At 32.1% G+C, this 27656-nt stretch overlaps 1 protein-coding gene across 5 annotated transcripts; it reads right to left on the bottom strand.

Annotated features, from left to right (window-relative positions):
- Nucleotides 1–14430: 14430 nt before the first annotated feature.
- LOC117918471 (transcriptional corepressor LEUNIG_HOMOLOG) lies at nt 14431–27392 on the bottom strand. 5 transcript variants are annotated; one of them, XM_034835160.1, is made up of 19 exons: nt 27028–27392; nt 26677–26896; nt 26444–26526; nt 26212–26309; nt 25867–25976; nt 25470–25771; nt 25292–25367; nt 25071–25179; nt 20934–20983; nt 20572–20838; nt 19438–19509; nt 18481–18702; nt 18124–18250; nt 17931–18040; nt 17476–17625; nt 17203–17355; nt 16969–17085; nt 16586–16783; nt 14431–15029 (listed from the first exon to the last, which is right to left on the bottom strand). In XM_034835160.1, the coding sequence occupies exons 3-19, from the start codon at nt 26473–26475 to the stop codon at nt 14886–14888; spliced, it is 2337 nt and encodes a 778-aa protein (XP_034691051.1). In that variant the 5' UTR covers nt 26476–26526; nt 26677–26896; nt 27028–27392; the 3' UTR covers nt 14431–14885. The 5 variants fall into 5 exon arrangements, with proteins under 5 accessions (XP_034691051.1, XP_034691050.1, XP_034691054.1 ...); XM_034835159.1 differs by having other exon boundaries at nt 26841–26896; XM_034835163.1 differs by having other exon boundaries at nt 25313–25367; nt 26841–26896.
- Between the last annotated feature and the right edge of the window lie 264 nt (nt 27393–27656).

Below are 27656 nucleotides of genomic sequence, written 5' to 3'. Positions count from 1 at the left end.
TAAAGTTGTAACTAAAGAGATTTGTTGATATCATAGCATGCATTTATGAATAAATTAGCTGAACTAGAAATATATAGATATGAATGTTCAACTATTTTGTTTTTGGTTGTAAATTTTAATAAGCCCAAAGGATGATTAATATTATTTGAAAAACAAAAAATAATGGAATAAATTAATGCAATTATGATAATATTGGACTCATACCCAAAGGTAGAGAACAATCTTATTTAGTTAGATTAATTTATATGTGAGTTTTCTCACTTAGTAAATCAATAATATGTTGTAAACCTAACCCAAAGGAGGGATTCAATGATGCAATATTTGCTCACCAGAATATAAGGATGGATTACATAAAATTCAAGATTATGTTTTATAATTAACTCATAACATAATTGATTTAGTTAGCATGTTTCTTTATTTCAGTAATGACACCAACTTCACTCTCTAGGCATTTGTTTGGGATTCTAGAATTAAGTGATTCTGATTTCTTATATTGGAATGAACAAATTATTATTACCTTAAGCTACTTGAACTTACATTTGGCTTTTGAAGTTAAGGAACCTCTTATACAAACCAATGGCAATACGTCTTATGCAAAGACACTATGAAAAATGGAAACATTCTAATTGAATGAGTCTCATGATAATGAAAAGTAAAATAGTCAAGAATATTAGAGGCTTAATTCATGCTTCCATAAGGGCTAAAGAATTTTTTAACTTCATGGAACAATAGTTTGTAGCATTAAACAAGGAACTAACAGACACATTGATCTCTAAATTAACCATTATGAAGTAGAATGGAGTAAATGGTATTAGACAACAAATAATGGAAATGAGCAATATGACCAATTAACTCAATACTCTGAAAATGAGCATTTTAGAATTTTTTTTTTTTTTTTTTTTTTTGTGCAATTCATCCAAAACTCTCTCCTTTTAAAGTGGACCATCCATGAATTAATTGCTATTTATGTGCAAGAAGAAGGAAAATTGAAATAGGAAAAATTACAAATGGTTCACATGGGCACATAACATAAATTAGTTTCAAAAAAACAAAGAAACAACAAAAAAAGGTAAAAAAAAAAAAAAAAAAAAAAAAAAAAAAAAAAAAAAAACTATGGATTCAAATAGTAAAGAGAAGGAAAAGGGTCTAAGGTGTTATTTCCATAAAAAGAAATGACACATGAAGAAACATTGCATCAAGAATTAGTTTAAAAAGAAAGGTGATAATTCATCCCTTGTATGTTTTGAAATCAATTTAGTTCATATTCCTTCTAATACATGGTGGTTAGATTCAAGTACCACAATTCATGTTTCAAATTCTAAGTATGGATTCCTTATAAATCAGAGTCTAAGTGAGAGAGGAAAATATATAGAAATGGTGAATTAACTAAAGTCTAAAGTCGCAACTATTAGAACTTACAAACTTGTTTTGGACACTTTACATATTTTGTACTTACATAATGCCTTTTATGTTCCTTTTATTTCCAAAACCTCATTTCTTTGTCTAAATTTGATTTGAAAGATATGTTTTCAATTTTGGAAATCAATCTCTCCACCTTCATAGAAATTCTTTCTTGGTTAGTTCTCAGGTTTTATGTGATGGGTTATATAGAATTAATCTTGATTCTTTATTCGTTTATTCTCTTTTCACCTTGCATATTACTGTTGGTGTGAAACATGGCATCTTGAATGAAGATTCGGTTATGTTATGACATAAGAGATTAAGACACATTTATAGACAAAGACTTGAGAGGTTAGTAAAGAATGAAGTTTTAAAAACTTTATACTTTTATTTATTTATTTATTTTTATTTTGAATATGTCTATCTATTAAAGGATAAAGCTAAAGCTTTGTAATATTTCAAAATTTTCTAAGTTGAAATTGAAAATCAGTTAAATAGAAAAATAAAAGTTGTGAGATCTGATAAAGGTGGAGAATACTATGGTAGACATGATGAGACTAGTCGTTATCCTCGATCATTTGCTAAATTCCTAGAATAACATGAAATTATTGCATAGTATTCATTGTCTGGTACACCTTGGTAGAATGGCATAACCGGACACTTATGGATATGGTTAGAAGAATGATAAGTAATACATCTTTATCTTTATTTTTGTGGAGAGAATCATTAAAAGCTACAATCTACGTATTAAATAGGGTTCCAAGTAAGGCTCTTCAGAGAACTTTATTTTTATTTTTATGGACAAATAGGGAGCCTAGTTTGAATCATGTACATATTTAGGGTTGTCCTATAGAATCAAGAATCTTTAATCCATATGAAAATAAATTAGATCCTAGAACCATAAGTTGTTACTTTATTGTTTATCTAGAAAGATCTAAAGGCTATAGGTTTTATTGTCCTAACCATTTTACTTGAATTGTTGAGACTGGAAATGCCAATTTTCTTGAAAATGGTAGTGATAGTGGGAGCACTGTTCCACAAAGGGTAGTATTTGAAGAACAAAGGGTAGGTCTTTCTTTACCAAGTATAATAAAAGGATTTGAGTTTTCACATAATCATGTACCATATGATGAAATGAAATATCCTCTTAATCAACCACCTAATGAGAAAACTATTATTACTGAAAATACATGTCAAGGTAATTGAGGAACTATAAAACGATCTCAAAGACATAAGAAATTTGCAATTCCTAATGATTACATTGTGTGCTTACAAGAACATGAATTTGATATTGGTAAAAAAGAAGATCTAATAATGTTTTTACAAGCCAATGATAGTAAGGATAATATTCAATGGAATAATACCATGAAGGATAAGTTAGAATCCATGTAGAAGAATGAAGTTTAGGATTTAGTTGAATTACTTGAAGGGTCTAAACTAATTGGTTATAAATGGGTTTTAAAAAATAAGTAGCTGTAAATGGGTTTTCAAAACCAAAAGAGACTCCAAAGACAAGATAGAAAGACATAAAGTCAAACTTGTTGCAAAATGATTTACCCAAAAAAAAAAAAAAAAAACAGAATTGAGTATAAGGAAATATTCTCTCATGTCTCTTAAAAAGACTCAATTAGAATCCTCATGGCACTAATAGCTTATTGACCGAACTTCTCTGTTGTAACAAAATACTTAGCCTTTTTACATAGCAACTCTGGTCAAGAAAAACTAAAGAAATAGTCACTATGGCTTTTGTAGTATTTCGGGTATCGTCCTTAAGGACTAGCTTATGGAAATTGTCAACACTAGAATAAATGAATTGCTTTCATTTAAATCCTAAAGTGAAAAATAATATGAGAATAATGTGAAACTAAGTAAAAGAAATTAAATTAATAAAAAAATGGATATTAATTTTAAATTCAATTGATTCAAGTTTGGAGTTTTCCACAATCCAACCTAGGGTATAGAAATTAGAGAAAACAAAGGTCTTTTAAGTAATATGATCTTAGGGTTTTGGGATCCTTGGCCGCTCGTGATCAAGTTGAGTTCTGTAACTCAAAATTGCATACGAAACCTAATTTTTCCTTTTTAAAACAAATTCTTAAAACCATTAAATGAATGAGATTGATTACCGGTTTAAGATTTGGTTTTTTAACCCTTCCTACTCCTTAGAGCTATATTTTGGGGCAAATAACGATAAGGAAGACGAGGATAACTAATGATCAAGAATTACTAAGAATCACTAGTATCGGGTAATAACCTACTGTATCATTCCCTAAACTAACTCAGAAGGATAGAATAAAAAAAATGATAAATTGTCACCCAACCAATAATTAATCTTATTGTTATAATAATTTACCCATTGCCCCTATGGGTTTCCTAGCCCTTAGGTTTTCATGCCTTAAGCCCCAAGTTGGCTCTTAGCCTCTCATGGGATGATGTCACATTCACAATCCATAATAGGGTAAAAATCCAAAATTTGAATCAAAAGAACCTAAAACAATATATTTAATAAAAAAGAAAAAGAAAACAAACCAAAGTTCTCGTCTTCTTCCACCTTCAATGTCAAACTCTCCGGAAAAAGATCCAAGATCCCCAGAACCTAGAACTAAGAGAGTTTATATAATATCATCAATTACCTAAAAAAACCTAAAAATTATTTTTTTAAAATTAATAAAATGGTGATTTCTAGTCGTGTGGGGTCCACTTAGGGTGGATGCAGTAACCTAGATGTAATTCCCAACGTAGAGGAGGTGAAACATCAATGGGTGAATTCGAAATTGGTGTCATTTCGAAGTGGATTTCGAATTCATAAGTTGAATTTCGAAATCATTTCGAAATGATCCTTCAACTTGGTGCAATTGTCTTCAAATGGTCATAACTTCTTCATTTCAGCTCCAATTTGCACACTGTTTGAAGTTTTGGACTCCTGACTATAGTATATATAAAATGGACTCTGAAAAGTGCTCTAAATTTGTCCTCAAAATAAGAGTATATATTACCATCAGATTTTTGAGTTTTAAATTCCATGCAGCTGAATCTTGCTTCATGTCTCATTTTCCATGTTTTCTTGCCTTCTTTCTTACTCCATAATGGTCATTTCTCATCTTCCAAACTCATGATATCCTCGTTTTTTCTTTCCTTATGGTCCATGAGTCTTGACTCACTTATTTCCTCATTTAGCCCTTTTTTGATCTTTCAAAATCTAAAGTGATTCAACTTGCACCCTTTTCTTCCCTTGAACTTGAGATAAATCTCCAAGGTACAAATTAAACTCATGGTTATGGCCTTAGCATCGATTTAGGTCAAGTTGGGTGATTTGAATGTCCTTTGGTGCACAAATCATATCGAATATGTGTCATTAGAGCACATATTTTGGCTCCAATCATCATTTTCTTCCCTTGAACCTAAGATAAGTCTCCAAAGTACAAATTAAACTCATGGCTAGGGCCTTAGCATCGATTTAGGTCAATTTGGGTGATTTGAATGTCCTTTGGTGCACAAATCATATCAAATATATGCCATTAAAGCACATATTTTGGCTTCAATCACTTATTTTGATTTAGAGTTACATCAAATGGATGTAAAAACAACTTTCTTAAATGAGAATCTAGAAAATGATATCTACATGACTCAAACTAAAGGTTTTGAAGAAAATAGAAAAGAAAACCTAGTATCCAAATTAAAGAAGTCCATATATGGGTTAAGAAAAGCTTTCTGATAATGGTATTTAAAGTTTAACCATGTCATTACATCCTTCGGATTTATAAAAAATACATTTGATCAATGTATATATTAGAAGATCGATGGTAGCCGATTCATATTCTTAATCCTCTATGCGGATGATATCTTACTTGCTAGTAATGATATTAATATGCTTAAAGAAACTAAAGTTTTTCTTTCTAAGAACTTTGAAATGGAAGACTTCGGCGAAGAATCTTTCATGATTGGAATTGAAATCTTTTAGGATAGGTCAAAAATGACTTTGTGGATTATCTCAGAAGATTATATCAATAAAGTTCTTGAAAGATATAATGTGCAAAATTGCTCAATTGGAGTAGTGCCCTTGTTGAAAGGAGAAAAATTCAATTTTAATTAATGCCTAATAAATGAACTTGAGAAGAATAAAATGAGAGAGATTCCATTTGCTTATGTTGCAAGAAGCTTAATATACACTTAAACTTGCACTCATCCTAACATTAGTTTTACTATTGGAGGACTAGGAAGATTTCAAATTGATCAAGGATAAGATCATTAGGTTGTTTCTAAGAAAGTAATGTGATATCTTCAAGGGACTAAGGACTATACGCTCACATATAGACATACTAAAAATCTTAAAGTTATTGAATATTTAGATTTATATTATTCTAGATGTATTGATAGTAGAAATCGACATCTAGATATATGTTTTAGCTTGTTAGTGGAGTTGTTTCATGCAAAAGTTCAAAGCAATCATTAATTACTTCATCTACTATGGAAGTAGAATTTATGGCATGTTATGAGGCCATTTCTCATATACTTTGGTTAAGGAACTTCATTTCAAGGCTTCAAGTTTTAGATTCTATTTCAAAGCCATTGAGAAATTTTTATGGCAATTCCTTTGTAGTTTTCTTCTCCGAAAACAACATGAGTTCAAATGCATCAAAGACTATTGACATTAATTATCTTGTTGTGAAAGAAAGAGTACAAAATCAAATTCTGTCAATTGAACACATTAGTATAAACTTGATGATTGTAGATCCTTTGACTAAAGCATTGGTGTCAAAGACCTTTAAAGAACATGTTTGTAACATGGGTCTCCATATTTTGTCAAAGGATTTTTAATTGAGACACTATGAGATCTCTTTATTATTCGTTTTGATTCTACTCTATCTTATTTCCATTATATACACATTGTGATGGAATGATATTTAGAATAGGATTGTCATGTATTTGACATTAAAGTTGGACGATTAAAGTTGATGGGCATAATAAAATTATTTTAGCCCAAATTTTTCATCAAAGGCTGTTTGAGCAAGAAAATTACTAATATTATGGTGAATAATTAGAATTACTTTTAAAGAGTAATATAGAACTACCATCATCCATATTAGCAATTTATTTGTTTAAGTTATATAATTTTGAAAATTAAAGTAATTGTGATTATGGATGACCACTTAATGAATCTAGTAAAAGGAAACTTAAAGAAAAGTATTTATAGACTTTTTACTGTGCTTAATTACTAACTTCAATCCACCATGAGCTTGGTAACTTAATCTAACCTAAAAAGGTTCCTAATTGACTAATTAACCTAATAAAGCTCTAATTAGTCAATTAGCTCAATCTAGAGATGTCATTCACTTACCTTATGTAACATTATTTAATTACCAAAATACCCTAATGCACATAAATAAACTAAAAACTCATCCAACCCTCATAAATTATGTCATCACAGAATATGAACTCGAACCAAGACCCATAGAATAGTACTAGCTCTCTCAAAATCCAATTATAAAGTTGACTCAATATCCTACTACAAAGTTAACGACACTCCAATACCCTATGTATATTACAATGAAACCCTAAGTGATTGAGTCTGTGACATGCTATCCATCGTATGTAGCCTCCCCATGAATTGGTCATTTGTAGTCTAATAAGGTGAAAACTATCAATCTTTCAAGATACCTCTACCATTCTTGAGTTACAAATCCTCTTATTATGATATTAAATGACATAATCTAGATCAATAGATGCACCATGATATCTAATGGGATTAAGGCAGAGTGTCTCCTTTGATGATCCTAAGGAAGTGTATTCATGTAAACTATGGTCATCATAGTTCATTAAGTAGAATTTGACATAAGCTCTTTGAGAGCTAAGATATGTTAGTTGAACACACAATAGGAAGATTTGTAATTCATGGATAGTAAAGGTAGTATTGAAAGGTTGATAACTTTCACCTTCTTAGACTACAGATACCAGTTTATAGGTAGACTAAATACAATGGATAGCAGGTCATAGACTCGAGCACATAATGTCTCATTGTTATTTACATAGGGTATTAGAGCGTAGTTGATTCTTTATAGATTAGTTAAATCAACTTCAGAATTGGATTTTCAGGGAGCCAGTACTGTTCTATGGGTCTTAGTTGTCCCCACCCAAGCTCATATACCTTGTTAACATGATTTATAAGGGTTAGATTGGCTCTAGGTTCACTTTTGTGCATAAGGGTGTTTTGGTAATTATGAAAGGTCTCACAAGAGTAATTAAACGAGGTCTTTGAATTGGGCTAATTGATTAATTAGTAGGCTCTATTAGGCTAATTAATCAATTAGGACCCATTTTAGGCTAGATTAAGTGACTCAAGTCCTTGGTGGGCTCAAATCACTTAAGCCTAGTTAGAGAATCCTATAAATACCCTCTTAGAGACTAAGGTTTCCATCAGCTTTCAAATCCACCTCTAGAGAGGTAGATAGACATAACCTCCACCCTCTCTTCTTCCCCACCGAAAGTGTACCAAGATCAAAGAAAAGTCATTAGGCTAAAAATCATGGGTCTATGAGACTTCTTACGACTACGAATATACTCTTCATCGAAAGGAATTGATTTGAGAGCATCCAAATTGAAGGTATTGTTTTCTATTGTACATTCTAAATCTTGTTTTAGTTTTAAAATGCAATTTTTTCATTGTGCATAGGATTTGGAAAGCTTGGGAAAGTTTTTGCATGCACCTAACTTGATCTAGGTATAGGGAACGAAAATATCTGAGATTCTCTACAAGGTTTTCCATGGTGAGTGCACTAGTGTATGGTTACACATTGGATAAGACCTATGTGAATCATGACATTAGATTTAATGTAGTTGCTAGGAAATCCGTATTGCTCTGTTCCTTGGCCCTTGATCTAATAAGGTGCATACTATCTATCCCTAGACATCTCTAAGTCTATAGTACTAAAGGAATAAAATAACAGTAAAAACCATTATTAACTATAGAACTAAAGATGTAGTTCTCGTACTTATGATCTAGATGTTCTCAAATCAAAATCTATTTGATTAAGATGCTAAATAATGTTGCAGTCATCGTAGAACTTGTCTACCCAGTGCTCTTCCACCCAATCTCTCCCTTCATTGGTCTAGGCATGAGAGAATGGTGAGTTTCTCTCTCTTTATAGAGGGTGGCTAGAGTTTCTCTCTTTGGAATTTCAAAAAATTGAAGTGGAAGACCAAAGCCCTTAACCCCTAAGGGGTTTATATAGGCTTCTTTATGGGCTTAACTGACTTGAGCCCAAATTAAGCTTTTGTCACCTAATCTAGCCCACTTAGGCCCTAATTAGTTAATTAACCCTAATGGGTTCTAGTTACTTCATTAGCCTAATTCAAAAAAATAATTCATAAGATCTAATGCACCCTTGTATTTTTTACCAAAACTCCCTTATGCACACTTATGGATTACATACCCAAAATACCCTCAAAGCATACCACAATGAAATAAGAGCTTAACCGGGGACCATTGAGACGCATAGAAAAATATTGACTCCCTTATAATCCAATTCTAAAGTTGATTCAACATCCCACTATATAAAATCACTTGCATTCAAGTACCCTATGTAAATAACACCGAAAGGAAGCTCGGGTCTATGACCTACTATATACTACATGCAAACTTCCCATGAACTAGTGTTTCTAATCTAATAAGATAGTATCATCATCTATCTAGATTACCACTCCAATCCTTGAGTTATAGATCCTACGTATCATGTGATTAGCTGACATACTCTAGCTCTAAGGAGCATATGTCAAATTTCAGTAAAGGAATTACTACGGTCACAGATTTCATGATCACTTGTTTTTTGGATCAACCAAAGGGACACATTGTCTCAATCTCATGAGATATCATGGTGCTTCTATTGAGAATACTTGTTGCCAGTAATCTTTATCAATATTAACCCAATTCATAGGATATATATGACCACCTTAGGGTCACCCATAGGTTAAAAAGCCTCTTGTTGATTTCAACATAGCTCAATATTTTCTTAAGGTGGAGAGTTCCTGTAACATAGCAGTTTAGTAAATCATAACAATTGATAATCTTACGTCATGATTCACCGTAGGTCCTGTCTAATGTGTGACCATACACATTAGGGCACTAGCCATGGAAAACCCATCTTGACAGACAAGACAACTCATCTCTTTAATTAGAAGGTAATGCACTATAGTCTCTATTAGATTGCCAAAATCCATAAATCGATTATGAACAACTTATCATCTTACAAAAAACTCATGACTTGTGTATCCTTTGTGCAACTCTTAATGCACCCAACCATGTACAATGTAAATGATATGGGTTGAATAATCAAACCATAAAAGGGATAGTTAAGGGACAATCAAGTCTAACTTTGTTACATTATGTCTTGCTTTTAGGGGCTTAATCTCAATAGTAGTCATGATTCACCAAGCTACTATGTTGCATGAGTTCTCAACCTTTTGAGAGAATATTAAGCTACTGTTGAGGTCTTTGATAGCTTTGACCTGTGGGTGAGAACCTAAGGTGATCATATATTCCCTATGGATTAGGTCACTATTAATTGAGGTAGGTGGTAATAGGTATTCTCAAAATAGGCACTATGATATCTCATGAGTTGGAGATAATGTGTCCCCTTGAGTAATTCTAAGGACTTGTGATCATGAAATTTGGGGCAATTCTTTTAGTGGAATTTGAAATAGGCTCTTATGAGCTAGAGAATATTAGTTGATCACATAATAGGAGGTTTTAAGACTTAGGAATTGTAAAATTAATCTTGAGATTTTGATCACATTTTCCTATTAGATTATGGACACTAGTTCATAGGGAGTATGTATGTAGTGGATAGTAGGTCAATAATTGAAGGAATTAACTAAATTGGATTTAATCAATTCTTGTCTCGATGTAATTACAAAAGACATTGGAATGCAATTAACTCTCTTTAGTGGAATTTTAAACCAACTTCATAATTAGATTTTGAGGGAGCCAGTATTTTCCTATGGGTCCTAATGGTCCCTACTTGAATTCATATTCTTTATTAGCACAAATGTTTGAGGATTTATGGAGAATTAATCATTTATGTATATAAGGCCATTTTGGTAAAAGCATAAGGTTGCTCATGGTTTTTGATTAATTAATTTTGTTTATCTAGATTGGACTAGTTAATTAATTAGGACCTAGTAGACTAGATTAAGTGGCCTAAAGTCTAAGTTAGGTCAAAGTCACTTAAGCCCACAAGAGAGTCCATATGAACTCCATGGATTTTAGGTTTAAAGTCTAACTTTTTAAATGATTCAGTCTTCTAGATACCTAGCATTTTCCTTTCTTTCCTCTCAAGTTGTGTAGCCACACTACACAAGTATCATGGATGAAAGAAGAAGTGATCAAGTGTAAGATCAGTGGGTTTCAAGATCCTCATCACCATCTTCATCGATTTAAATTAATTTAAGAGCATCCAAATCATAGGTATTGTTTTTTGAGCACATAAATCTAATGTTTTTGTTAAAAACTACTTTAGTTGCTTAGATCTAATATCCATAGGATGTTGCTAGTAGTATGCACCCACGATCTAGAGCTTGGAATGGATTAATCTAGATATTCCAATAGTTATAGTTGTAGGTTCATAATATTTAACAAGCCTCTAAATCGTACTTCCTTATTAGTTAATTTCTAATTTGGTTTTAATCAGTCTAATTGTTGGAACATTCCTTCTAATGAGTAACAAGTGTGTATGTAGGGCCCAAATCAAATAACGATATACAAAACTTGAGTAGTATCAAATACTTTACTTGATAATGCCGATTATAATTGTGAATTATAGACTAAGAAAAAAAAAACAAGGAATATCATTGTTGATTTTTGTGATAAAATGTTTGCTTTATGCTAACCATATTGCTTCGAACTTTCTATAGCCTTCTTCAACTTGATAAAAAGTGTATTTCTATTGCATTACAACTACTTATTATCAACTGGCCAATATCAAAATGAGTTAAGACGATTGGGTTAATAATCCGACATTATAAATAGTTTGCAAACCACATTATGAAATGGACTTATTAGTAAAAGATCTATGGCATCAAAGGTTGTTTTGAGTGTAGACCATGTTGATTTGATGATGATGATTTTTGCTTTTTGCCCACCAACTAACTATAATAAATTTATTAGTAACTCTAAACTTTGGGTAAAATATAACAACGTATTAACCAAATGAATGGCCATATATAGATGAAGAACAAATCAATTATACTTTTGGGTTCTTATAGAGGAAAGGAAAGGAAATTATACACAAAATATGAAATGAATCCCAAAGACGAGTATGTGGAAACCATAGAGAAAACAAAGGACTTTGGATTACCTTGACTTTGTTCGACTTCCTTGGTTCGTGGAATGGGTGGGAGGAGTCGAGAAAGCTTTGTTAAAATAACATGAAGGGACGATCTCGAGGAGAATCTTAGTTACAATAGATGAGTTTCCATGGTTAGAAAATGGGAAGAAAAAGAGTATGGGCCAAGAATATGAGGGAAAATGTGTTCAAAGTAGGATTTTACAAAGAATTAGAGTTCATTGCTTTGTAATTTTTTTTTTTTTTTACCTATATAAAGAAATGATATTAAGGTCTATCAGTAAAAAAAAAATAAGAAATAGTCTTTAGAGAATATCGAGAAAAAAATCTTCAATTACTCAAAGATTTTCAGAATTATAGAAATAAAAAATAAAAAATAAGACTCACAATTTATTGATGCTTTTATTAGACATTTTTTGTTTTATTATTTTCACTAAAAAATTAGTAATTTATCCTTTTTTATATTTAAGTTTTCCCATATTTATCACATCAATTTTATTTTAAAAAATTACAAAACACTAAACATTCATCACTATAATTTGTCAATTTTTTTTTTTTTTTTTGCTAATTTAACTAGAAATTTGATGATTTATCCTTTTTTTATATTTAATTTTCTTCCATATTTATTACATTAATTTTATTTTAAAAAAAACCCAAAAGATTACATATTTATCCCATTAATTTTCCTATTTATCATATTAATTAAATTACAAAAAGTTTTCCATCCTTCACTTTTAATATTTTATACATTTATCATTTTTACTAAAAATTGGTGATTTATCTTTTTTTATATTTAATTTTTTTCATATTTATTGCATTAATTTTTTTTTAAAATCTGAAAGATTACATATTTATCACCTTAATTAAATTATAAAAAGTTGTCCATCCTTCACTTTTAAATTTTTATATATTTATTATATTAATTTTTTACTTCTTTTTTAATTTTAAAATAAAAGATGAAACTATTAACAAATAGGCAACGTAATGATGATGTAAGCAATGTTGTAATATGTTTAAGTGATATTCTAATTCTACCCTCAACCGTGAAATTTCTATATTAAGGAGCAAAAGTTTTATATTAAAGGAATGGAGTTTATAAATAAAATAAAACTTTAAAATAGTCATAAATTTTATTTACATAACCATTATTATAATTTTTGTTAAAAAGTCAAATTATTTTTAAAAATTTAAATAATATTTTATATACAGTTTTTTTTTTTAATTTCCCATTTTAAAATTTGTCATTTAAAATTTTTTTGACATTTTTTTACCATAATTTATTTAAATTGGTAGAATTATATTTATTTTTACTTTGTGAAAATAATATTTTTAAACTTATATGTCTTATAAAATATTATAAAACTTTCTTTTTATTAATTTATTTGTTATTTTAATTATAACTTTATTAAACTTTTTTTTTTTTTTGAAATAAACTTTATTAAACTTATAACTGAAAAACATATAAAAATTTAAAGTGGAGTGATTTTTTTTTTTTAATTTTGTGATAAATATTAAAAATTAATGTAATAAATATGTAATTTTAATTAAATATAAGAAGGATAAATCACTTATATTTTACTAAAATCAACAAAATATTGAATTGAAAAAACTATTGTGATAAATATGCAATCTTTTAAATTTTTTTATCTGATAAATATGGGGAAAATTAAATAAAACCAATTGTTTAAAAAAAAAAAATCACCAAAAAATCATTGAAAATCAACCATAAATTGCGACTTTTTTATTTTGTAAATCAATTTTATTTTAAATAAATTTATACCCATTTAAATAATTAATGATTGTTATAATCTACTTAAATAAATCTTATATGAATCTATTTATATTTATATTGGGGTAATATTATTTTTCAAAATTTGTACAATGATGTTAAAAATTTATATTTTTCATATTTGTTTTCTTCAAATTTCACGACACCAGCTACATTCCAAATCTAAAATCTCCCACTTTGAGTTGAAATTTGAATCTTGCTATTTTATTTTTTTAAATATTTAATATGTTGTAATTTTATTGCATATTGATTTATTGAATTTAAATATCAATATTCATTGAAATTTCATTTGAATAATTGAATCATTTGTTTAGATTTTATATATTTGTTTATTTTATGTGTTTTAACTCTATTTTAATGTTTAAAATATCTTATTTGAGTTCAAATAAATTAATAAAATCATTAAAAGTCTTAGAAATTAAAATAATTTTTTGGAAACAATCAATGAATCAAACATTGTGATCCGTTTATAAATAATTCTAAAATAATTTAAAATTTACCATTTTTAAATAAAATTCCAATTTTTAAATTTTAAATTTCAAAGTAAATTTCTGAAAAAAAAAAAATTATAATAAATTTCAAAAATTTTAATTTTTTAAATTGCTAATGACTTATTCTTTAAATTTATACAATGTTATGATTTTTTTTTTATTGATAAATGATGATTAAAATTGTTATTTTTGTTTCCAATTTGATAGAAATTTTTGATAGAATATATATGACACCGATTCAACCGGTAACTTTTTTGAAACTTTTTCAGTTCAATGATCAATCTAATTTTGAAAACATCGGATAGAATCCTTGTTTAGGAGGCAAACTTCGCATTTTCTGGTATTGAATACGTAAAACTTAAAAGTATAATAGAATGATATTACCATTCAAGCCAACAAATTGTAGACGATGTAGCTTGCCATGAGCCGCATGTGAGGGAGTGCATAGGGCAAATGATGCTCATGCAATTTTATGGACAACCGAGAACCGACCCCACAACAAGGCTTCAGATCTGGAGTATGGATATCGGAAACCAAGTATCGTACCTCATGTTGCCAGTTAATTTACAAACTAGACAAACCCAAACCAGCTACAGAATACTTATAGCATGGAGAATTCCTAGATGAGAAATATGTTTACTCTTTTCTCACCTTTCGGACAATGTGCTCCACCTGCTTCTCAATTTTCATCCTCATCAACCAAACAAAATTACAACAAAGAAAAAAAAATTGTTTAAATTAATACTTTTAACAAAAACAAATTTCTAAAATAATGCCAAATGACAAACCCAATTCCTAAATACCCTGATTGTTGACTTTCCCAAGGAACAGAGATGGTCCCACCAAATATTTTGTATCTGTGCCTTTTTATTTCCATATTTTGACAGAGCTGTCATGGCTTGCAGAAGCAACCATTCCATTGACAGGTGACTGCGCCAAAGCTGCAACTATATTCTCATGTGCTGGAACCGTCATGCACTTGTTCTCAGCCATGTTCCACAACTCCAGAGACTGCAACCCATGACCAAAAAAAAAAAAAAAAAAGAGCAAAACAAACAAAAATTAGCTATATCTGCCTAAGTTGGAACATTTCAGTGGCTGGATCAAACAACAAAAACCCGGATACACCATTGACAATTCAACAGAACCCACTCGTCAAAACCCACAAACTTCTATGAAAAAAAAAAAAAAGGAATATGTGTGCATGTGTGTGTGATTAGCCAACTCAAAAATTTTTCAGACTAGTTATTCAAAAATTATAACTTATAAGGTATCAAGTCAAGTTAAATGAAGATGCAAGAATAACAAGCAACACCGAAGGGAGGGTGAGATGGGGAGAGATTATTGCTCTTCAGTCTGTTGTTCTACCCTAGTTACTTCATTTAACTCGACCAGCTTCTAGAATGTAGGGACTATTTCTATGATTCCAGGAAATGGGTACAAATAAGCTAGCCTTCAGTGGTGGTTCTAGATGTTCCTAGAAATTATCTTTCAGAGTACCCCAAGCATTCTTCTAGGGAAACAAACCACAATATATGTCTTACCTTTCTAGTGACACTCTTTCATCTTATATATCTCTCCAGAACTTCCACATTTTTGTTTTGGTGGATAAGAAAATGGCCTACATGTTTCATCCATATAGAAGATCATGGGCTTAAACCCATGACCTTGCAGCTAAAGCACAAGGAATAATAAATCTGGAAAGAAGGCTGGCAGTAACAAATTCTACATAGAAGATTGAAGATTTCCAGTAAAATAGAGGTACTAAATACCCAACGCTCAGCATATAATACACTGAAAAAAGAAAAACAAAGGAATAGAAGAAGAAGAAGAAAGAGAGAGTTTAGAGGATCCAGGGAAAGCTTAAAATTTTGAGAAACAAGGTGATTAAGAAGAAATGAACTGAGATAGAAATGTTAAAAGGTTAAGAAATGAGGTTATTATGAAGAAATGAAAAAAATATAAAAGCAAATATCAAGGGCCCTAGAGAAAGGAAATTTAGAAAAGAATAAATAGGTTGCTTTCATATTCTTGTTAATTCAGTCACCTTGTCAAAGTTTGAAGTGTTTTTGGTTGTTTTTGCAATTCAATGGCCAAAGAGTAGCTACTCTAGTAACGGAAGAGGGTTTCATGAAAATTTACTCTTAAATTTATATATGTATAAATATTATATGAGGGTTCTATTACTTGAAGCCCCTTGATTTTTCAAGAGAGACCTACACCAAATTCAATTTACATAATCAGGTTTGGTATTTTTTTTCAATAGGTAAAGTTTTGTCCGAATTGGGACTTGAACCTAGAACCTCCCACAAACCCTCCCCATCCCTTTACCGCTTGAGCTAGGCCTCAAGGGCCATAATCAGGTTTGATATTCAACACTACCAATTATATAAGTTAACAAAGTATTGGACAATTAAACCTAACTTATGTTCACAAAATAATAATTATACATTAAAGATTATATGCATTTTATCCCTGCCAAAATTGTACCCTATAAAATATTGAGGGTTGCTTGTCATGGATCACACTAATAGAACTTTACCCAAAAAGGAAATAGAGGAAATTACCCGGATTCCACCAATAACCAAAAGAGTTGGATAACTTGGATGAAAAACACAAGAATGGAATTGGCTTCCATTGGAGCTAAGCTCATGAATGCACTCTCCTGAAGCTATAGACCAAACTTTCACCAAGTCTGAACTGACAGATGCCATAAATTCTCCATTTGCATCCCAGCTAAGGTAATTTACCATTTCTGAGTGCCCCTGAGCATAAGACCAAAATTTTAATATTGGTTACAAGAATTTTTAATTAAGAGGTAATCAATCCGTGACCTATCAAAAACAACTGTGATCACTCCATTCCAAAGGCAATGTGCCAGCATTTGGGGTTACATTAATTACTCAATCTAAGCCTAGAATCATTAATAAAATTTTACAAACACAGATACCTGGAGTGAGTGTATTTGCCTGTCAGTTTCAACATCAAAGATGGACACCACTTTATCCATTGCTGCAGCTAGAAGATGTCCAATTCTTGGTTGAAATCTAACTTGCACATTACCTCCCTGTTCCAAAGAGAAACAAAAATTAGGAACTAGATGACAGTAAACTACAGGTTCAGAAGGAATTTTGAAAAATATTAAAGACAAAAGACAAGTAAAAGGAAATTTTAGCGAACCAACCTTGAAAACACGAGTGCATGAGAACGGGGATATATTCCAATAACGAATTTCATTATTACTATCACTAAAACAGAAAAGATCAGTCTTCTTAGGGTGGAAATCCAGGGACATAACATGTGAACCGTGATTATAAGCATTCACACAGTAGGTTGGCTGCACCAATAACCCAAAAAAGCGACCTTAAGCATCCATATTCCATTAAATGTGTTTATATTGTTAGAATGTTGATATTAGGTATGAGAGAATTTTTAAATAAAAATCAGAGATAATTACCTTAGCTGCATCCCATAATCGCAGAGACTTATCATATGAAGCCGTTGCCAGTTGAGTTGAATTTGGCCTAAAACGGATATCTGTAATTATAGACTGGTACTCTTCAGGGGTGCTCTCTCTTTGCAGGGTATCCATGTTCCAAAGAACAGCCTATGAACACACAAGAGAGCTAAGTAACCACATTTTTTTTTTTATGATCAGTGTGTCATTTATTTAACTTCTATTTTTATTTTTTCTCAAGTTGCTAACAAAGTAACTGAAGTAGATCCACATAAAAGACTCAATTAGAAGTTGAAGTCCAGTAGATAAGCATGCAAATGCACACAAAATGATAATATCGAAATAGTTCAACTAAGGAGAATATTATCCATCAATTATACAAAATAAAACGTTTCCTTTGATAAAAATATCATTAGTAAAGTGGCATTTGATCACTATTTTACCAGGCATGATACCTTTTTGTCATGTCCGGCACTAGCTAGAAACTTCCCATCTGAAGAAAAATGACAGCAGGTAACTTTGCCATTGCTGGCCCTTAAACAACCAACTTCAGCAAAGGTGAAACCTGGAAGGGAGCATTTGAACATACTACATTAGCATTCAAGTAGACTCTCCAATGTTGCACACACAATATATGATGAAGATTACCCTTAGAAGACTCTTTTTTAAGCTCAGTTGTGCCATATAGATCCCTACCATCACCTCCATCATGTGACAGAAATGATTCAACATTATCATCTAGAGAACCAATATCTCCAAAATGTTCCATGTCGTCCTGCATTAGGAAATGATGCTTTTAGAAGAAATGAAATGATGTTTCAGTATTGACAGATACAAGCTAAAAGATTCAATAGTCAGACAGTTCCATCTAATCGATAGCCCAAAGACAAATGGTGAGTGCAAACAAGAATCAGCTAACCAAGGATACAGATTTGAGGAACTGAGTCAAAAGATGTAGTTTACATAGTTTCTAATTACGAAATTTAAAAATTTAAGTAGATGTACCAGCAGATTTGAAGATGATGCAAGACCTCCTGTCCCATCTGGACCATACATCATTAGGCTTTTTGGCACACTGTTAACATGCTGGAGGCTACTTGCCATAGTCATTCCATCACCAGGAGTGTGAGTTGATGGTGGAGAGTTGGGTGAAGGACCAACTGTATTTCCCGTGCCGGTACTGTTAGCAGGTCCAGAAGAAGAATGTTGTTTCCTTTTTCTGTTATTCTGTAGCATGATAACGGCCACCAGGCAATCAATTAGCTTAGTCCAAAATAAAAACAGAAAAAACAGCAATGACAACAAAAACAAACTCTTTATGGCAGCAGAAGCTATGATGATGCCACATATTAACAATAAAGATAAAATCAATTGGCACAGAAATGAACATACAATTTTAGTTCCAATATCTCCAGATAAGCAATTAATCGAAAATATAATAGATACTCTTACATAAGGAAGAGAGCAAAAATAGAAAGCTTGAGTCTAAAAACAATCCCACATTCCCTGGTCATATTATCCACACTTGAACCCTAAGCCCCAAAACAATCCCATGTTTTGCTGCTCCTGTAGGCATCTCTCATCCCTGTCTCTGTTTCTCTCTCTCTCTCTCTCTCTCTCTCTCTCTCACACACACACACACACACACATACATTTCAACATTCCTAGCATAGCCTATACATACACATTTCCAGTTCATGAGCGTGCTGCCCTGTGTCCAAATATGTGCTCCTAACATATTCCTTATTCAACAAGGAAACCTATTTTCATAAGGAAAAATTAGATAAGAATTCTTCTTTACAATAATCTCAAACAAAAGGAAGAACTTTAGGAAATTGTGACACTTTCCAACCACTCCTGTGACTGCAAAAGCATTTATTTAGTATATCTTCATGAAACAGCTTTAGGTTTAGTGCATGATATGAGATTCTGTAATTATGTCCATTTGAGTGTAAGAAAAACCTGCTGCATTTGCTGCTGCTGCAACTGGTCCAGCTGTTGAGAGGAAGAGTGTTGCATCTGGGCCACCTTCATCTATTAAAGAACCAGCTAATCTCAGAAAGAAGGTATTTACAAGCCTTTCAAAAACTAATTTATCCTGAATCATCAAATTTATGATAAAGAAAAAGTAAAACCGAATCAAATCCTAGATCACAAATGCATGAAAGATGAAAATAAATAAATAAATAAAGCAATTACATGAAAAAGAGCAGGAATTCATCTTTCGTGTCTATGTGCACATATATATGCATGCATATTTATCCACAAACATGATTTAATCCTCCCTCTCTCGCTGCCTATCAGTTCAAGGTCAGATTCCAATGTATAAGATTTTGTGCTCTCTCCATGGATTCAATATCTTAGATAAATGGATCTTATGTAATAGACCATATTTCAACTTCTAGTATTGATAAAAGAAACCCCAATAGGTACACTGAGTTAAATGATAACTAACCCCTTTTCTCCTGGGGTTTAAAGATATTGTAAGCACCTTTTCCAAATCTTTTGGAAGTTCAAAAACTAAAATTGTCAAAAAAAAAAAAAAGTTACATTTTTAAATGGCAAGGGAACAAAATTTCATGTTTCAACTGCAAGTACAGCTAAAAGGAAGACAAATATAAACCTACAAATGTCAAAACAAAAATAATAAATTGCCAATCTTCTAGGAATGCGAGAGAGACAAATCAACAAATCCTTCCATTGGTAATGAAATGAAAATTTGATAATTCAATCAAGGGTGGCCTCAACTGTGAAGTGCCATGTTCCAAGAGATGACAGTTAAACCATATCTAACAGCTACTTTTGTTCTAGCCCTCAATGCCTTCAATGCTCTAGGCATAAACTATGCAGTGCCAAATTTAGATAGCAATACAAGCTTATTCAATTTTAATTTATTTCTGTTTTATGGGGAAGATACATAGTAAATGATCCAGAGGGAGCATGTTATAATGATAAACACAAACATAAAAGAAAATAGTAACTCTTTTTTAAAGTGTCAACCATATTCAACTTGGGCCCTAGGGCCCGTGTTTGTGCATGTATGTGTGATGAACTATTCATTAGATTTGCTTCATTTTATTGGGAAAATGCTCTAACCTTTGGTGAACTTGATTGCACAGGAGAGCATATAGATCCATCATTTCGTGCGGATTGACCATCTTTTGTATTCAAGCTACCCCTGGGTAATCCACACAACCTACGGGGATCCATATCTCCATAGTTAGGTGAATTTCCAAGATTGCTTTGCGCCTGAGCATGTGCTAAGACCTGCTGTTGTTGAGATGCCAAAATAAACTGGTTTTGGGTTGGTATATTAGGCTTTTGTACTTGAACACCTAAACTTGGTCGTAATTGCTCAATTCCCTGTATAAGTCAGTAGAATCTAGAGTGAGGATTCATACAAAGCCAATGAAAATACATGAAAATGATACGCAATCTAGAAAAGTGTATTGACTTACAGTTAGAGGCCAACCCTTTAATGGAAGACCAGTGACACCTTGATTTAATCCTGAAAAAAGAAGGCATATGATCATATATTTTATTTTATGTAGAATGTGAAAATTTATTTCAAACATGATTGAGAAAGTTGCCAGATAGTTTATTTATCAGACAATTAGTGAGAACCAATTACACTACTCACAAGCAAGCTGTCCTAAGCAACATTGAAGATAACATCTTAAATAACATGCATAAACAACATCAATAAACAATGCATTTTGTAGTTTCTAATCATCTACCGGAGTGTCAAGTTCTCACTCCATGCATATACTCCCAGCACTTTATCCCAACTGTTGAAGCCGAGAACCCATTTACAGCCATTTTATTTTTGGCCATGAAAGTGCCCAAAAGCAATCACATATTTCAAATGCCACATCAAAATAAAGTAGTACATCAACTCTTTTTATCACAAAAAAAGAAGAAAGTCTGTGTCATAAAAAGTTTATATAAGCTATCTAAAAAAATGAGTCATGTCTTTAAAACAATAACAAATTAAAATAAAAAGATCATCAACCAATTCTAAAAATCATTCAAGCCACTAGTAGACTAATATGTTGGTCAAACCACCAATGTAGCAACCATTGTTATATCTTTACCCTCTTGCTTTAGTTTGATAATATATCAATAATGCCACTGAACTACTTTGCTTAGGAAAGAAGAAGAGACAAGTAGACACAAGAAATAAGCTATCTTAATTTGTTTATGCCATCAAGAGAAGGTTTTCTGCAAAATATGTAAACCAACAAACATCAACTTCTCATGGAATTAATCTGAGAAACAAGTTGCCGAATGCTCTCAAGCTGCTAAGTTTTTAAAATTTAGGAAAGTATTTTGAAAGCCCATGACTTGCATTGCTACATAACCTTCACAACAGATTCCTTTGACATTGAAAAAATATATATTCAACTCAACACCCTAGATACTAATTAATTCCAACCTCACCCCTATGGTATAAATTTCACTCATTACAGCCCTGTTCAATCATTCAATGGGGAGAAGTCAAAAGAGAGAGAACACACTTGAAAATAGATTAGTCAGTTTAATTTTCTTAGAATGATGGTTTGTTACCAAACATGTAGAGGACTAGATAGTTTTAGTCAGTTTCAGTCCATGAATATTTCTAGATATTATTTTTTTCCCAAGATACCTCGGATTAATTTTTTCTTTCCCTTTAAAAAGAATGCATTAAGTGTCTTGCCAAATTTGTCTCCTAATTTGCAAGATATCCGGTGTGAGGAAATCATGTTAAGGCTTTGGCATCTATGAAAAGAAAGTCATTTATTTCATATTAAATTATTCATTCTAAAACTCATTTTACGAGAAGAATATATTTGAGCACAACCAAAGCGATAAAAAGGTCCATTTTAAATTAATATTTCATGTATTCACATCATAATCTGATTGTGAGCCATCACTGAAATTCTTCACTAGCAAACCCTTAACTTAGTCGATAAGCGGCAGGGACTTTGGGAAGGTTTAGATTCTGTGTCTTCCCAATGGGAAGTGGTACTATGCACCATTATCCTAATAGACAAAGAAAAAAGAAAGGAGTTCTTCAACATTCGAGCAAAGAAAGAAAAATTGCAATCATCAATTTCCCTGAGGTACATTGTCATGGTCTTACATAACAAAATGATACACTCAAACCTGCACCTCCAAGTAACCCATATTAGTATACAAAATAGATTGATTAAATTTTTAAACATGAAAATCTATACCAATGAATTGAAGTATTTGTGTAGAATTCTCTTCCAAAGATGAGTATCTGAAAAAGTAAAGTGGGAGATCTCTTTGTTTAATACAAACTCCTTAAAGAAGAAGTGTAATCTCAGCTTATCTCTATCAATTGTGAGCCAATCCTAGCCCTAAATCTTAGTGAGAGGATGGCACCCACTCAAATTTCTCTCAGACTAAATCCTGATTCTAATTCTTATATGGTGTAATACAGATATTTGCAATGGGCTTCATCTTTTTCCAAAGGGAAAATTCAAGGTTTCTATTGCAATTGATCGTCTAGCCAGTCCATGGTAGCGATCAATCTTGTCAATTTTTATGTTTCCTTGGCTGCATCTTATTTTGTTGAAAGTATATTTCATGCACATGAAATTTCTATTTTTATTCCAACCAGCTGTGTGAAACTCAAAAAATCAGTAAGAGCTTAAACAAGAAGCAGGGTGTGTTTGGAAAGGAGATTTTAGTTCCAAACCATGACCTACTTAATGACAGTTTTTCTGAGGATTATATGATGAATGCTAGGTGATGAGTGGTAGATATTGCATGTGGAATATACAAGGTTGAGTAGTCACTAGGCTAAAGGAACACTAATATCTGTTTTGCCTTATCTCTTCTTCTGTTATTTTTCTTCTCACTCCTTTCGGATCAACAAAATTTCACATTAGAACTAAGATAATCATTCTTTTCTCAAGTTCAGCCTAGAACCATAATCCTACTGGAATAAATACCTAAAAAGGAATATTGATACAACATTATTTATAAACAAGCATAACAACAGGATTTTTTGGGTGGTGATTATGGATAGGTAGATCACAGTTCAAAGTTGTGGTATTGATAACTAATTCAGAAGGTCTCAAGTTAGTTCGGTCTTGGCATCTTGAATGGGTATTAGGCGATACATATGAATGTTAGCTCAAAAGCTCAAAGAAGTATAAAAAAGTAATGAAAGTCTTCAAAAAAAAAAAAAACAAAAACAAAAACCCTCAATTAGATGGACTTAACAAACTAATAAAAAAACATCTAACTCATTTGACATTACTTGAATAATTATAAAAGCACATGTTTGAATAGTTTTATCATAATTAAGAACTGAAAAGCCTAAAACACTACCATACCCATTCTTATACTCGATACTAACTTTTCATACTTAGTGTATCAAAATATATTGGGATTTTAGATTGCTAAATAAGAACTATTTTTTTTTTTTTTTTCAAAGAATAAAACATGAAAAATTAATAACAAGTAAACAATTGTTGAGTGATTTTTTTCTTGATTATAATGGGCAATCTCTAAGAAATGTAGAAATTTTCTATTTTTTCCTCCCATTTTTATCAGATCTATGTTGAGGGGTTGCGAATCTGAGTCATCTTGTGAGGGAGATGAGTCATGTGATATATATCTTAGTTGTTGTTAAACTGCACAATACTTGACTCATGTCTCTGACTCATCACAACCATAGTGAAGTCATTGAAGACTTGCCTGATACTTCAGACCATGAGGTAGATAGTGTTCTGAGATAATATTTTAAGGTCCATTAGTGTTTTGAAGGGTTCTCTTAAGTCATAAAAAGAAAAACATCCGTCATTCCCAAAGAAATTAAGATGAGAAAGAAGGAAACAAAGAAAAAAGAAAGGAAAAGAAAACTAGGCAATCAGACATAGCGTTTCTTAAGCAATTACAGTTAGGAAGGCAATTTCATATTAAAGAAATTCATAAGAGAACACTAGAAAGCATTAAATTAAAAAATAGTCCATTAGCTCTATGGATTTGTAAACAGTAAAAACTAAGAAAAATAAACAACAAACTAAGATAATCTCAATCATAAATTTAGATAGGTAAAAAGAACTCAAAAAAGAAGTAAAAATCATAAATTCATTTTACATCAGCCTGAACAGTATCATGCCGCAGCAATGTAATACATAGCTCAGTATGGTATCATGTACAGGAATGCCACAGTAGCTCAACTTTTATTCTACTGTGAATGAAAAATAAATACATGAAACCTAGTACTGACAAGATTTAGAAGATAAAAGCAAATATGAGACTGTATTAAGGCCATTAAACACATCTAAGTGACTAGAAAACCTCCCAAGAAAAATCCATAAACAATCTTGAAACTGTCATATGAGATTTTCAAGCCTTAGATCAAGGCCATTAGCCCTCCTCTTATATAAACTTTTAACTGTTGCCATTTGTCTCAACCAAAAATAGAAGGTGCCCAATTTATTATATGTTATTCCACTAACACCACTGTGGACCCATATGGTCTTTACAAAAGAGGTCATTATTCTGCTCATAGTAACACAAAAATATGTCCATATAAAAATATCTCCTAGTTTTTATGTAGGGTGAGGCAATGTTACCTGCACCACCTAGTCCTGATTTTGATTGCAAAATTGCTGGCCCGTAAATTGATGGATCCATAGGCAAAGATTTTTGAGTAGCACCCAAGTTAACTTCACCTTTGATGTCCTATAAATTCCAGAAAAAAATCACGGATGCATGGTCAAATAAACAAAAAAAATTGAAGCTAAAATAAAATATTGAGCAAAACTATGAGAAGACAAGATAGTTAAGTAGTTACAGGGGTCAGCTGAGTTCGTGCCTGGATTTGTTGCAAGGCCGCAGACATGCTGCCAGAATTACCTTGTACCAACTGGCTGAATCCAGAAAAAGAACAAGAGAAATGACTGAGCTGTTTCAGCTAGGTAAAAGGAAAGCACTATTTCACCTCAGGTACACCAATAAAGTTACAAGTCTACCTTTGATGATTGGTGGCTGATTTGAGAAGGGCCATCCTGTTGGCATCAATTAGAGCTGGAGATGTTTCTGAATCCATTGAATGAGGGTGTTTCATACGTTCTTCATACATTTTCATGGCCAATACACTGGCTGATGACTGACCCATCATTCCTTCAGAATTTATAGCATTCATGGAACCTCCAAGGGGAGGATGATTTGGATCCCTTCGCTGTAGCTGAGCAGTTCGGTGCTGCATGAATTGCAACTGCTGCATTTGCAGCTGTTGTTGTTGTTGCTGCTCCCTTGCCTTCATTTGTTGTGCCTAAGTTTCATCCAAGAAAAAAAACCACTGAGCTTACTTGAAATATCGAATCAGCGATATCAATCTAGAAATTACACAAAATGGATTTGAGAAACCTCTATGTAAGCTGCGGCAGCCTCGGAATGTTTATCATTTGTCCTCGCAATGAAGATGTCCCAAAAGACAGACCACCATTCAAAGAGAAATCCCCCAGGTGCATCAATTGCTGCACATCCAAATTATACTTCACACACCCACCTCGCCACATAACTTGCATATTTCATCTTATGTATGTAGTCAGCTCAAACAAGTAGAAAAAGAACATTATAACGTGTATAACTACCATAATATGGACAACAAATAAGACAAATATGAATAAGGTAACCTGTATAACTTCCACAATCTCAACAACATTATCCGACATATTGACAAGAATTAAATCAGAATCTCATCAAACATACCCACTGGATCTGTGGCAACCTTCCCTTCAGTCATGAAAGCTTTTGCAGAGGCATGCAATTTTCTTTTGAGCAAATAATCATGAATATAAACATCAAGCCTATCAAGAAAAAGTTATTAATACAAGGTAAATATCAAATTTCGTGACTAAGTGGAATAATTAATTCTCAGATGGGAAATCAGAAGAAGGAAATAATCAATTGAACATAGAAAAAATATTGGAACAGCACATACATTTTATCAGCTTCCCAATTACTCTGTGCCATGCTTTGGTTTGCACAACAATTGGAGGAACTTCAAGAGAATATTATTCTAGTCTGCAATTAAGTCCTCAATAACTTCAGATCTCTTATACAGAATAATCCAATACAAATGGAAAAAGAAAAAAAGAAAAAAGAAAAAAAATCCTCCATTCGGTTGGTGGGAAATTACGAGAAAAGTGAATGAAAGGAAAATTGAAACCATACATTTTCCTTTGCATCGGTTCCGTAGAACAAAATGATCAACTTAACCATACGCACAACTTCACGTTTCTTCACTCTTTCTCAGCAACCAAACCGAGGGTAATTGGAAACGTTTTCGAAGAAAATTTCAAAACTGTTTTCAACCAGAATTGGACTCAAAACCATACCGTTGAATGGATCAAAGCCTGCATTACCAATCAACACGATCTCGAAATCACAAACCCTAATTCAAACAACATCAGCAAACGAAAGCAACGGAAATCACACACAATTCAACAAAGAACAAAGAGATCTCCATCTTCTCCGATTGACCCGGAAAAAAAATGAAAAACAGAAGAAATCTGGAATCCGTACAGTGATCTTTGATCGAAACCGTACGAGCTTGTAGCAGTAGAAGAGCTCTGATTGCGATTATCCCCCTCAGCCGAGAAAATTCTGTACTGCCTCGAGAAAATTATGGATTCTGATAGTAACTGAACTAGAAGCGCTCGAACTTTAACAGTGGAGAGAGAATCGAGAGGCTTGATTCTCACACGAAATGCTTGTCATAAAGGAACCGAGGCTGAGGTTCGGGTGGGGTGAGACGCGAGCACTTCATGCCCGTGGTTTGGGTGGGAGTCCGGTTCGGGAGAGAAGTATTCGATATTTAGTAGATCCGTCGTGGCGGTTCGGTCGTCACGTCGGTGAACAATTAACCTTCGAACAAGTAGCAGACAGCGAAAGTAGTTTACCGGCGCCGAAAGCTCGCCACGTGGAATGAAGAGTCGAGGTGGAGTAACGAGGGGAAGCGAGGAGTTCGGTATTTAAGGAAAATGGTAGCCAGGTAAATATGAAAAGATCACTGGCGTTTTTCTGTTATCCAAACGGAAAACAAGAAGCCTTTTTTCCTTTGCTTTGCTAAAAATATTTAATTCTATTTAAATTATAAATAATAAAAAAAGTACGATACGCTTGTGATATTATTGTTCTATTTATAATTTCTA

This window comes from Vitis riparia, chromosome 7 (assembly GCF_004353265.1).
Source record: "Vitis riparia cultivar Riparia Gloire de Montpellier isolate 1030 chromosome 7, EGFV_Vit.rip_1.0, whole genome shotgun sequence".
Classification (NCBI taxonomy): domain Eukaryota; kingdom Viridiplantae; phylum Streptophyta; class Magnoliopsida; order Vitales; family Vitaceae; genus Vitis; species Vitis riparia.
The sequence above is the reverse complement of the archived record's forward strand: the minus strand, read 5'-3'. Positions and strand labels throughout refer to the sequence as shown.